Here is a 13,569-nt window from a genome sequence, read left to right as displayed (position 1 = left end):
TTTTGTACATCTCTACAAGGTCTCCTCTCATTCTCCTGTACACCAGTGAACAAAGCCTTTCCCTATAACTCACTGCCATTGAGGGAATCATGGGTAAGGGTAAAGGGCAGAAAATGGTGTGAGGTGGGCGATCGTAGTGAAGGGGGAGGGGTGAGTGATACACTGTTTAAAAAAAATTCTTATGGGATATAGAGGAGAATTTAAGAAAAAGCAATGATTTAGTTTGCACAGAAAATGGCGATATAAGAATGCATTATATACTTGTAAATGTTATGAACTTGATTTAAAATACAGCAGATTTGGAGGAGATGAACAGTATCAGAAGAGTACAACCAAGCCTGCTTTGTAAAAGGTGTGAAATAGCTTTCAGCCAGCTGGACGCCATTACATCCTAGTAGCCAACACGTGCATTGTCACGTCAATTATTAATTGTGTTTTTTACAGCCTGGTATTAAAATTTCACTTGCATGTTAATTATCTTGCACTATTGTCAGAACAAATACAAGAATGACCAGGGTTAAATATAGCAATATTTCTCCTTTTTGAGTTAGTTATTGTTAAGACAGCTAACTTATTTGTATGGAGTTCTTTGCAAGTTTACTTTCTCGGGATATCTTTCTGCCCACAGTTTATCTCAAAGAACCGACCTCAAGGATTGTAAATACATCGTGGATGCAGGTATGCCTCCTCGCTCTTTTACTGAGATAGCCTCGCCACTGTTTGTTTCATCTCTGTCCCATTCTCATGCTAATGTTGTGTTTGCCCAGTTTCATTTCAAAGGTAGTTCAGATCTAAACAGTCGCTGCATTCTACTTTTGTAAACTTCTCCCTCTGCATTGTGCTGGGGGGTGGGGCCCAACGTGAAGTTAAATCAATTAGCTTCTATCGTATCTTAAGTCGTTAATACAGGCAGGCCTCGGCAATTTGCTCAGGATTACCCATCAGTGAAACGAGAGCAGAGCCATAAACTTGAAATAAGGCAAGCCAACAAAAAGTTTCTTGAGGATAAAATCGTCATAGGCTACCTGTGTCCGGATAAGTGTCGGGACAATCCTGTGTATTAGATCAGACCAAATGAATCGGTTTTGTCTGCTCGTTAATCGCTCTATCGCAGAGCATGCTTTTTAACGGGGGAAACTTTAAGAAGAATACAAAGGTTGGCGATTGTTACTATTAGAAGGTGATTTACTAATTCCATTGATCGCAGTTTGGTCCCGGGATAAGCAATAAATCACTTTTCGCCTGATTGTAAATGTGTGTTATAAGCGATGAATATTGAACATTGAACACATGCCGCGATATCTGGACTTCATCTGACCAAGTAATTATGGTGGAATGAACAAGTCTGTGGGAAGATTGTACTCCATAAATAAATAAAATTAACCTACGAGTCAAAACTTTTTAGATAATAGATTTAAAAAATCTCAACTTCATTCAAACTTGGTCTTGTCCTAAAACAGTCCCGTGCCCCATAACAAGTGAGGTTAAACTTGGTTCTGTTCGCAGCACCGAGTCCGCACATTGTTCGGGGATTTTTTTTTAACATCCCGTTTGACCAAACCCCGGTAATTAGGACTACATTTAATTTTCACCGGGCGTCTTTCAAACCATTAAGGGATCAGCGACACATTGGACGAATGTGGCCTTAGAATTAATTCTTCTTTACTTTTGGAGCGTCTCTTTTTTGTATAATCAAAAAAAAAGCGCAGGCACATATTGCTTAATTCCTTTACCTGATGACCTGGGGAGGGGCGGTCTATGATACAGTGACAGCCTTTGAGGCTGGGCTGAGGTGGGGGTGATATTTTATTCCTGATGGGGAAGAAGTGAATTTCAAAGAGTGTCTCAATTCCTCGAAAACAATGAAAAATGTCTTGGCAAAGTACCCTGGAGCAGACCCGGGGGGACGAGGTTGTGTATTTGCCCAGTCCGAGATTAAAATGAATAGGAATCTGTCTCTCCCTCCAGCCTTTGATGTGATGTCGGGCAGCTGCCGGCAGCTCCATTCATTACACCTGAAATCCACATCGTTGGCTGGGAACGGGCGACTGCCGCGTCACGCTCAGATATAAAGCGGGCGATTGCGGGCTAGTTGCAAACTTCAAGAGAGATCTGCGTCATGCTGGATGGGTTCCGATCACACTTTTGCAAATCCGCATCAATCCCAACGAAGTTAGGCGCAGGGGCCGGACAGGGTGAAAACGCTAACACACACAGCCAGAGACGGAAGGAAATCACCCGTTCTGGGATTTAAACCACACTGTCGTTTACTTCAAGGATAAAATCAGTCAAGGAGGGCAGGGCGATCTGCCTCCTTCGGAAGGATTTCTGCTCACCTCGCTTCGTCTTTTGATTTTGGACAATTTGATTCAGTCGCTCCGGGACGAGAAAGGTTAACCGTTGCGAGGTTTCCCCAAGCCTGCTCAAGATTAAAGCGGCGCCTCAGTTTATTGACAAACTTTTCTATATACTGTTTCAGGTCCTGGCACGGGCGAGCTTGGCAGCGGAGCGCCGGCGCTGGTTATCTGACTGGTTTTGCGGAGGGAGCGCACATGGAGCATCGGGTTGGCTGCGTTCTCCTGGCGCTGCTCCACTGGCGGCTGTGTGGCGCAGTCCAGTGGCTGTGAGTATCCCTGCCCACCTCGCCGGGCAGCACCTCGCATGCCATGAAGAGATTTATTAAACGTTTTTTAAAAAAAATAATTTGGTCAATTACATTTTCAGATGAATAGCAGTCGTTTATTATGCGCAAATAAAAATCTTTAAAATGCAATTCCATTTATCCGTTTCCAGATGCCGCCTGAATCGAGTTCCTCCAGCATTTTGTGTGTGTGTTTTTTTCCCCCAAAAAAATGCAAGGTTCCAACTTAGTCAATTCCGCACAAAATGCTGGAGGAGCTCAGCAGGTTAGGCATATGGGGAGGTGTTTCAGGCCGAGATCCTTTATCAGGCATTTTATTTCTTTCCATTGATGCTGCCTGACCTGCCGAGTTCCTCCAGCGGTGTATTTACTCTGAATTTCCAGCATCTGCAGAATCTCTTCTGTTCCACATTAGAGTATTACTAAGTTTTCAGTCGCTTTGAAATCCGCTCATTTGGGGGGTTTGATAAGTTGTGTTACTAGTTTCTGCTGTTTCCTCAACGTGTCTGTGAAGCAGGCGATGAGATGTCAGGCACAAACTTAAACCTGACGGTCTTTATTGACAGAGGCGTCGCAGTGAGCGGCGCGGCTTTAGCCTGGAACCAGACTCATCACTGTAAGCTGGTGGCGGGGTTGGTCCCCGATCAGCTGCAGCTCTGCCGGAGGAACCTGGAGCTCATGCACAGCATCGTCTTCGCGGCAAAACAGACGAGGCTGGTGTGCCAAAGCACCATGGCAGACATGCGATGGAACTGTTCCTCCATACAATTAGCGCCCCACTTCAATCCGGATTTAAACCGAGGTAACGCACATTTTATCTTTTTATATATGGCCAGATGGATTTCACCTGCATGGTATAGTACCAAATAAAATGTCAACGAGGTTAAGTCACCTATCTCAGGTTTTGACACGAAGATGGGTTATTTGACGTGTGCTGTGCACTGTTACCATTGACGAGAAGACAGAGTTCCAACAATTGCAGAATCTCTCTCTCGAGCTGCCATAATCTCTTCACTGTTTCCGCATAGTCACTCTGGAGGTGTAATCACTGTTGTAGTAGAGGTGGCAGTAGTCAGTAAGCCCTGACCATCACTGAAAAACTCTTCCCTGTCCTGGTGGTGTTGGTTGATCAGTGGAAATTGTTAATCCACTTGCCTAGCCCTCAAACATCTCATTCATAGGATAATGTAGATTTGCCTCAGCTAGAGGCAAGAACAGGAGGTTGGTTACAAAGGTGGGCTCCAAGGACAGAAGCAGCTCTAGAGGCTTCAAGAGAATCATGCCATGTGGCCCATTGAGTCAGTTCCACCATTTAATGGAGGCTGATTTATTATCCCTCTCAACCCCATGCTCTTGCTTTCTGCCAATAATCTTTGATACCCTGACTAATCAACAACTGTCAACCTCAATACCCAATGACTTGGCCTCCACAGCTGTGTTTGGCAACAAATTCCCAATCCACCACCCTCTGGCTAAAGAAATTCCTCCTAATCCCCATTCTAAAGGGACATCCTTGAATTCTGTTTATTAATGAATATAATATTTATTAGTGAACCTACTTGCTGCTGAACTGAGGGACCAGCTAAGTGTCAACTGATTTGGAATCTCATAGACTCGCAAATATTTGTAATGACAATTTATCAGAACAATTCACCCATTATCAGAATACTTATTATAAATTTATTGGCTGACTTGAAATAAAATTCTCCAGTTCCCAGGGTGGGGATATTGGGAGGGTCTAATCTTGCAGTGAGGGAAAAAGGGAGGCCAACATCCGAGACCTGGAGTTATGAGGGGGTTTCAGGAGGATTGGTGAAAAATTTGCATAGTATGTGAATATGACAGATTTTCAAAATGAGTAATTTTAATTGTGAAGTTGGAGAAACAGAATGCAATGTCAGCCACTGAGGAGAACATCAACTGGCAAATGGGAGTATAGGATGAAGGACCACAAGCTTTTGGGTGGAGCACAGATGGCCAGTTCAAGCCTGGTTGATGGCTCAATGGAGAGTGCAGCAGGATGCAGATAAATGCTAATTGGTGACTTCTGTTTAGATTTACAATGGTATGCTCTTTCCCAAGTATAGGTTGCTTCAGATAGAATCACACAGAATGGCTTCGTGATATTTCTCTGAGTAATGTCTTTCAGGGTATTGTCTGCCATTGAATGGATGTTTCTAAGTAAAACAGTAGGGTGACTTCCTTTTATGGAGTGCCCTGGATAAGGATGGCCATTTAAAACAAAGGGTGCATGAGAGAAATGGTCTGTCATGCACAAGTGAGTTGGGAAACATGCTGAACTGTGCCTGTGCGCAGCATTTGAAGAGAGAGAATATCAAAGATCAGACATTTGGTCAGGTTTTATTAAAATCAAAATGCAGGCATATGTCCTGAGATTAAATTTGATTCATCCTAAAGAAGGCTTTGTGAACATTATCATTCTCAAACTTCTGAAATATGTAGTTTCCCCAATAAATGCAACGGTTTTTGACAGTCACTATGGAATAGTTCCCCAATCCACTGATCTAATTTATTTTCAAATTAATGTCCTCACTTTAAAAGACTTCAGTATGGCTCACTGAACCTTCAATGTTATAAGGTTGTGGATTCAATTCCATTTGAAATCCAATTCATAGCCAGTTTCCAGATGACCACTTGGCTTGCTTTAAGCAGCAGGTAGTAGAATACTCGTGGCAGCACACACAAAATGCTGAGCAACTCAACAGGTCAGGCAGCATCTATGGAGAGGAACAGAGCTGATGTTTTGGGCCAAGACCCATCATCAGCACTGTGTGCATTGCTCTAGTTTTCCAGCATTTGCAGAATTTCTTGTGTTAAAAGATTCGATAGCATTATCTTTGACAAAAGCATTGGTCTCTGGAGACCTGTCCCATAATGTTGCAATAATACAAAAGCATAAAATCAGCATTATTACAAGAAAAAAAATCACTAAAATGGATTACCTGTGCAATGGAAGTGTACTTGTGGGAGCTTGCTGTGTGCAAATTTAGCTTTGCCAGTTTTTACATTTCAGTGATTGCATTTCAAAACCATTCTTTCTGGCCTTTATGTGTTGACACAACCCGAGGCAGTCAAATGTGTAAAGAAATGCAGTCCTTTCTTTTCATGTCAATGGTTTACACTATTTTCTGCTTTAGCCTAAAGACTGTTAGCATTAGAGTTGCCTTAGAATCCTGTGTTAAAGATTCCATGAGTCATTCAGCCATTAAACTTAATGTGATTATACAAAGGTTCCTTAAAACTATTCACCAAATGTTTTCACACATTTTCTACTTTTTCCAAATCATTGCCCACACCTATCCTATTAAAAGATTTGGCAATTTTTTAAAAAAAAATTATTCACATGGATACTGTGGTTATTAAAACATGCCAGAGATCTTCAGTGGTGATTGACACAGCTTTTGATATCCCAAATATCTACCACAAGTCAGGAGCATGACAGGGTACTCTCTGCTTGTTAGATTCAGCAACAGGCAAGAAGCTCAGCACTATCCAGGGCAAAGTGCGCACCTGAACCATACTTCATATACAATCTAAATATTCCCTCCACCACTGGTATCCGCCATTTCTCGTTACTCACTTAGGCTAATCTCCCAAAGCATCTCCTACCACTTGGGACAATGGTCCAGATGCATTGGAACACATCTACTGTACATAATTCCACACCAGTCACTCTCCACTGTATCTTGGAAATACTGCTCTTCATTTTTGCTTGAACTCCTTACTGGAATTACTTTTCAGCAGAAGGACTAGCAGTTTAAAGCTTCTCACCATCACTGTCTCAACGATAGGACATAGGCAAGGGATGGACCTTCCTGATGACACCCAGATCCTGAAAAGAAGTAGAAGGTTTCAATTTGAATGGAGATTATTTTTGTCTCAATTTACACGTTACAAGATAAAATTCTACAAATTAGCGTCACACATCACCATTGGAACAATTGGAATAATTTTTTTGAATGGTATGTGGTTTATAAATTGAAATTTCTTAATTATATATACAACTTGAGGAGGCTGTTGGTAACATCAAGTGAATCACAATTACTACATACAATAGGGTCCTTTAAGAGGCTCTTGGCTGGGTATATGGAGCTTAGAGGCTATGGGTAACCCTAGGTAATTTCAAGTAAATACATGTTCAGCACAGCATTGTGGGCTGAAGAGCCTGTATTGTGCTGTAGGTTTTCTGTGTTCCTACAATTTCAATCCTATTACCAACCAATTAACCATAGCCTTGTGAAGTTTCAATGATCTGAGCTTCTGTGGCAAGGATTTACAACTAAATCACAAAAAAAAGGTTTCCTGGAGTCAATACCGATAGCAGTTGAATCACTGTTAAATTTAATGTTTATCCTGTCATTTCCATGTCCTGTGCCTTTTCACTGCACAATCGCTTATGCAGTTTTATCGGCAAATCTGAATGGGGATACTTTGAGAGACTTGATCTTAAATCCTTTATAAGAATTTTACAATAATAATCTTTCTCTTTATTGAAATTGATGGATATCCTGAAGTTTTAAACCATTTATTTTTGGCTGTCGTTTCAGCCCCCGCCCCCACCTCATTTGACACAATAAGTTTGTAGGGATCCCTGAAGATCTTGATAGGTCAGCCGCACTATGTACTCTTACTATCAATGAATCCTCAATGGGATGTCCAGTAGTGATTGTAGGACTGGAGCATCATCTAGACTTGTACTCTCAGGCTTCACACCAGATCTAGGTTTTGGATCAGAACTTCTGATAGGCAATAAAAATAACCTATTTCAAATTAATTTTCACAAATAATCTGACCTGCTGAAACTACCCCTCTGACTGACCACCTATAGATAAGGCAGGCATTTCTCAAGATCTCCGTACATGTTGGCCAGCGTCTGGTGTATGTGGTAATACTTCTGAAGAACTACTTGGAGCATCAGGTATTGGCCAGAAGATTGTGGACCAAACAACCACACTTCAGATTAAATAAATTGAATCAATTGGAAATCGCAATGAGAAATAAGCAGCACAAGCAAAACTGAAAAATCAAATCCTTTGATTAACATGAAGATTAACCGCATGAGTTAGCAAGCACCAATAACAATTGACACCAATCAGTTTTAAGTTTTCCTTTATTAACTTTCTTTGGAGCCAAAATATTTATAACCAAATTAAATATTACAGAATTTCTACGATAGTGGTTATTGTTAGTGGTTTCTGGTGATGCATCTCTCACCTAGATATGTCCTTCATTTTGAGTTTGGGTTTGAGCTGAAAATGGCTACAAAGCATCGTGCGCTATTGATTTTCTATATTCAGAAAAGTCGCGAATTCAAGGGAGATGTACTCTTTTCACGATATATCCATGGATCTAAAATATCCAGGACAGGAGGTTACAGTTAAGACATAGGAGCAGAATTAGGCCATCTGGTCCATCGAGTCTGCTCCGCCATTCAATCATGGCTGATCCTTTTTTTTTTCTCTCCTCCTCAACCCCAGCTCCCAGCCTTCTCCCTGTATCCTTTGATGCTGTGTCCAATCAAGAACCTATCAATCTCTGCCTTAAATACACCCAGCGACCTGGCCTCCACAGCTGCATGTGGCAACAAATTCCACAAATTCATCACTCTTTGGCTAAAGAAATTTCTCTGCATCGTGGAGATCCCCAACATGTTTTATACCATGGGCCAATACCATTAAACAAGGGGTCTGTGGGCTCAGGCAGGGCATCTCTGGACTAGGATAGTTAAGAAATTTACTATATATAAAAAAGCTGAGCATTACAAAGAGTAAAATAGCTCCTCCGCTATTTGCATATTTATTAATTTACTCTGCATTAGCTTAAAATAAGATGTACTAAATTTCTTATTTGTCGGGCAAATATTTCTAAAGCCTAAAGGCAGCTACTAGAAATGCTTCTGATGATAGGCAGCAGCTTAAATTTTTTGAGGTATTCATGTCTCCTTTACTTTTCCCTTTGATCTTTCGCAGGAACAAGGGAATCGTCCTTTGTGTACGCCCTCTCTTCCGCTGCACTCAGCCACTCCATTGCTCAGTTCTGTGCCTCTGGGGAGTTGCCCTCCTGCTCCTGTGGCCCAGTCCCAGCAGAGGTGCCGGGGCCTGACTTCAGGTGGGGCGGCTGTGGAGACAACCTCCGCTACGGGCTGCAGCTGGGCTCGTTTTTTGCGGATGCGCCGATGAAGGGGAGTAGGTCCGGAACTCAGGCAAACAGGTTAATGAACATGCACAACAATGAAGTTGGCAGACAGGTAAATTGGCAAATCGACGGTTTCACTGTCCACTAACTATTGATGACATCTGTGTCAGGGCCAATATAAACAAGGGTTACTTCACTCAGTTTCACAGTAGTATCAATCTGTATCTCACAATATAGTTCTCAAATACACGGACATAATAAATGGTGCCATTCCACGTTCATTTCAGCCAAATTCTGCAGGTAACTTCTCCGTCTACTTGAGCACTTAGTTGCAATGCTAACCAAGCCTGCTATGAATATGGACTTTACACACGGCAATAGCTCTCTGTCTCTGACTCCAGCTGCCACTCTGGACAGTCACTGTATGTATCCATAGTCGTTCTGTATACCTTCTTCATGCCATGTGATCTCAGTGCCTGTATGAGCAGAACAGAATCATATAACAAACACCCAGTGGCCAATTCTTTAGGCACCTCCTGTGCCAAGTGCAGCCGCCACTGAGTGTACGTTCATGGTCTTCTGCTGCTCTAGCCCATCCACTTCAAGGTGTGACATGTTGCACATTCAGAGATGCTCCTCTGCACACCACTGTTGTAACGTGTGGTTATTTGAGTTACTGTTGCCATCCTGTCAGCTTGAACCAGTCTCCTCAGACCTCTCATTAACAAGGCACAGAACTGCCACTCCACTGGATTTTTTTTTTGCTTTCTTGCACTTTTTTGGTTTTTTTTCACCATTCTCTGTAAACTTGAGCCTGTTGTGCGTGAAAAGCCCAGGAGGTCTGCTGTTTCTAAGATACTCAAACCACGCCTGGCACCAATAATCTTTCTACAGTCAGTCAGTTAGATCACATTCTGATGTTTGATCTGAACAGCTGAACCTCTTGACCACGTCTGCGTGCTTCGTGCATTGAATTGCTGCCACGTGATTGGCTGTTTAGATGTTTGGATCAGCAAGCAGACATACTGAGTGTACATTGTGCATTATTTGACCAAGCCAAATGAATGGGCATCAAGGGCAAAAGACTCCAGTGGTTATGTCATACCTCAAACCGGAAAATGGCTGTCCTCATTGGAGACCAAATCATCCCAGCCCTAGATCACTGTAGCAATCACTCCGTACTGTGTCCTGGGCCCATCTATCTACATCAACAACCTCCATCCTATCAAAATCGGAAATGAGGATGTTCACTAATAATCATATAATACTCAATTCCACTCACAACTGCTCAGCAACGGAAACATCTCGTGTCTTCATGGAACAAGACTTAGGCAACATACAGGTTGACGAATGACCAAAGTGGTGGATAATCAATAACTAAACCTAGAGAGTCTAACCCCATTCACGCTCCATGGCATTACTGTAGCTGAGCTCCCCACCACCAATGCGCATGAATATCATGGCTACAAGAGCAAGTACTTTCCACCGTTCATGTACAAAGCACAGTTCTGGAATGTGATGGAGCGTACTTTGCTCACCCAGATACGTACAGCATCCAGACAGCTCAACACCATCCAAAACAAAACCGCCTGCTTGATTTTCCTCCCAGCCACCGCCCCTGAGCACTCATTCCTTACACAACCATCGCACAGTGGCTGCTGTAACGTATGTCAGTAAAATGGCATGCGGTTACTCGTCCACACTTCCAAACTTCATCGCCAAGAAGGATAAGGGCAGCAGGGGCTTGGGAGTATTACTGCCTGTAGGGCCCTCTCCAATTCACACGCCATCCGGACTTGGACAAATAGTACTTCATTGTTGCTGCCTCCAAATCTCAGAATTCCCCTACCTAGCAACTCTGTAGTATCTTCACCAGAAGGACTACAGCACTTCAAGAAAGCAGCTCACCAGTACTTTCTCAGAGGTAGTTAAGGAGAAGCAAAAAAATGGTCTTGCTGAATAGATAATTGAGTCTGCATAAAATCAAGGCTGTTCCAGTCATACACAGTACGAAAATGGATAACAAAAATGCCTCCTTGCGTTCATTACTGCACATTTAATGTAGGTAGGAATGTTTTAGATTGCTTAACAGATGAACAGCATATCTTGGGGAGGGTTCACTGGTTACAGGTTTTTTGAAGGCATTCAAAGCAGATTGCTGCTGTATGAAGGTGAAGAGAATTGACCTTGCGGGATGTGAATGGAATGTGAAGGCTGTTTGGTGAAGCCTCTGAATGTGGAATGGCAGCTGGGTGAGTTGCAACATGAAAGGCTGAAGGAGGTCATGGTGGAAGGACACAGTACATCTGGAAGAGATCTGTAGGATGTGGACAGGTTTTTGATGAAATGTGATAGGCAAACTATCTTCGTCTAAACTGGCTGGATATTTATTATCGTGATGGTTTTCGAGTTGGCTGTTTGCTTGCACTGGCAGAAAATAGGCCTCCCTGAATCGGTGTATTCTGCTTTTGAAGTACTAATTTATTGTAATTTGTAGTAACTTGTTTTGCCACAAAGCAACAGACTTCACAATTTACATAACGTTAGTGACAACCTGATATTCTGATATTACACAGAAGACAATAGTGCTGCTTCCATTGGGCCAAAGAATTACAGGAGGTATTTGGGGAATTTTGGAGCATTGATGGATATTATTGCATTTATGGTGTAGATGGATATGTTTGATAATGTATGGGGAGTTTTATGTGGAACTCCACCGTGCAAGATGAAATGGGGTTGCATAGCGTTCATTGTACGGACTGGACTGGGTGGCAGCATCTTTACTTATTCCTCCCAGAAGAGATTTGTTTACTTTGCTGACATGCGTTCTCTCCTAACAGGTGGTGATCGATTCACTGGAGACTAAGTGCAAGTGCCATGGTGTTTCTGGTTCATGTTCTGTAAAAACTTGCTGGAAGGGACTACAGGAAATGCACAAAATTGCAATGGACCTGAAAACCAAGTACCTGGCAGCTACCAGAGTGATCCACCGCCACGTTGGTACCAAGAAACAGCTGGTGCCGAAAGAGCTGGACATCAGGCCGGTGAGGGAGACCGAGCTGATTTACCTGGTGGGCTCACCTGACTACTGTACGGCAAATGAAAAGCAAGGTTCCTATGGCACTCAGGAGAGGTAAGGAGCCCGTGCCGCTTCCATGCTTTGCATGCGTTGCTTTATTCTAGATCGGATGGCTTTATTCCTCTCCGACTGACATGCCATCTCCATCTTTGTCTGGTTAGCATTCCTCTTGTGTTTAAATGGTGAGAATCATTAGGATGATTTCCAGCAGAAGTTCCAGAGTATTGTAAAGAGATAATGGAGGGGAAGGCAGTGGGGGCAGGGGAAAGGAGATATGTACTATTTGGATATCTTCTGATAATGGTTTTAGGATTTGCTAAATGTGGATTAATGGACCATTGAGATATCGGAGCTGAAATCGGCCCTATCTTTCTGACTATGAACACTCCCATATCAATAAAGATCTACTGAGGCTAATAGAGGTATCCTCATTAATTGAAATGAAAATGCAGAACTGGATTCTCTCCAGTAATGGATTTTGTGAGGAAAGGGTCACGCATGTGCTTCACGGCATGTTCTAAAGCTCTTGACAGTTGCATTATTCTGTTAAAAGCAAGTTATGGATTCAATCATGTGTAAGTTTAACGTGCTCCTTTAACTGATCAACTTTAATTTACTTTATATACAGACAGTGCAACAAAACATCCGTGGGCAGTGACAGCTGTAACCTAATGTGCTGTGGTCGGGGATACAATGCATACACAGAGACGATTATTGAGAGGTGCAATTGTAAATATCACTGGTGCTGCTACGTAACCTGCAAAAAGTGTGAAAGGACCGCAGAGAGGTACGTGTGTAAGTAACTCCCAAGGAACCTGTAGGACACAAAGCTCATAGCACTAGCCTATACCAAGTAATATCGGAGGACAGTAGGCTATCATTTAAAAAGCTTGGAGACTGGTTGCCAAAAAGACCAATGTTCCTTGGATGCTACTGGGAAAAACAAGCGGAACTGAGATAAAAATATCTATATTGAAAGAAAAGGAGAGCAGCGAAGATTCAAAATCAAGGAGTCAAGAGGAAGGACTCTTGTTAATTATCTTCAAAAGGTTGGCAAATGGGCACATCTTCAATTCCTTTGTTCCTTTGCTGTGTTCAGTGACCTGAAGGACAGCGTAAAGGTTTGGGAGCATGAATACCAGTGAACTGGGAAAGGAGAATGGCAGAGAGAAACTACAGAGCTGTGATAGACCGTGATCAATTGGTGAAGAAAAAGGAAGTGATAAATAAAAGCAGAGTGATAAGAGATGCAGCTCACTCTGGGAAATATTAAAACAGGGCTCACTTCTACATCACTGAGGACGCAAATGTTGCATTGAGGCACATGGCCATCTGAAATCCTAAAATTAACAACGTAACGGGTGCAGCACAAGCGATCCCAAAAAGGTGTAGCACACTCTCCACCTTGTTGGGAGTATTATTTTAATATCAATGTTAGATGTTAGATTCCAATGTGTTGGAGCCAACTGGAACGTGCAATAAGTGTGCCACCTTACCACTTTGATAAAGGACTTTGTTGTAAAGCTTCCGGGGTTGCCAAAAACTTGTCAGTTCTTATTTATAGATGTGATTTTTTTTGACACAGGCAAGTTTTTCACATAGTCTCAAGAATCCATTTTTGGTAAAGTCGTGTTAATGTATAGGAACAGGACATTGTAATACATTCAGCATTGTAATACTTTCAATTTCAGGA

The 13,569-nt window shown here is 42.4% G+C and overlaps 1 protein-coding gene across 2 annotated transcripts; it reads left to right on the top strand.

The window, feature by feature from the left end:
- The first annotated feature begins 2,111 nt into the window (after positions 1 to 2,111).
- Positions 2,112 to 12,840, top strand: LOC140734245 (protein Wnt-11b-like). 2 transcript variants are annotated; one of them, XM_073057948.1, is made up of 6 exons: positions 2,112 to 2,392; positions 2,480 to 2,623; positions 3,208 to 3,443; positions 8,632 to 8,909; positions 11,638 to 11,930; positions 12,505 to 12,840. In XM_073057948.1, exons 2-6 carry the CDS (start codon positions 2,553 to 2,555, stop codon positions 12,677 to 12,679), a joined length of 1,053 nt encoding a protein of 350 aa, XP_072914049.1. In that variant the 5' UTR covers positions 2,112 to 2,392; positions 2,480 to 2,552; the 3' UTR covers positions 12,680 to 12,840. The 2 variants fall into 2 exon arrangements, with proteins under 2 accessions (XP_072914049.1, XP_072914048.1); XM_073057947.1 differs by having other exon boundaries at positions 2,112 to 2,623.
- Positions 12,841 to 13,569: the final 729 nt, after the last annotated feature.

Source organism: Hemitrygon akajei, chromosome 10 (genome assembly GCF_048418815.1).
Source record: "Hemitrygon akajei chromosome 10, sHemAka1.3, whole genome shotgun sequence".
NCBI lineage: Eukaryota > Metazoa > Chordata > Chondrichthyes > Myliobatiformes > Dasyatidae > Hemitrygon > Hemitrygon akajei.
The sequence above is the reverse complement of the archived record's forward strand: the minus strand, read 5'-3'. Positions and strand labels throughout refer to the sequence as shown.

Excerpts from the sequence above, each read along its gene's own strand:
- LOC140734245 (XM_073057948.1), top strand. The coding sequence starts at position 2,553 with ATGGAGCATCGGGTTGGCTGCGTTCTCCTGGCGCTGCTCCACTGGCGG. Across the intron at positions 3,444-8,631 it reads CAATCCGGATTTAAACCGAG|GAACAAGGGAATCGTCCTTT; the intron begins GTAACGCACATT and ends GATCTTTCGCAG. Across the intron at positions 8,910-11,637 it reads ACAATGAAGTTGGCAGACAG|GTGGTGATCGATTCACTGGA; the intron begins GTAAATTGGCAA and ends CTCTCCTAACAG.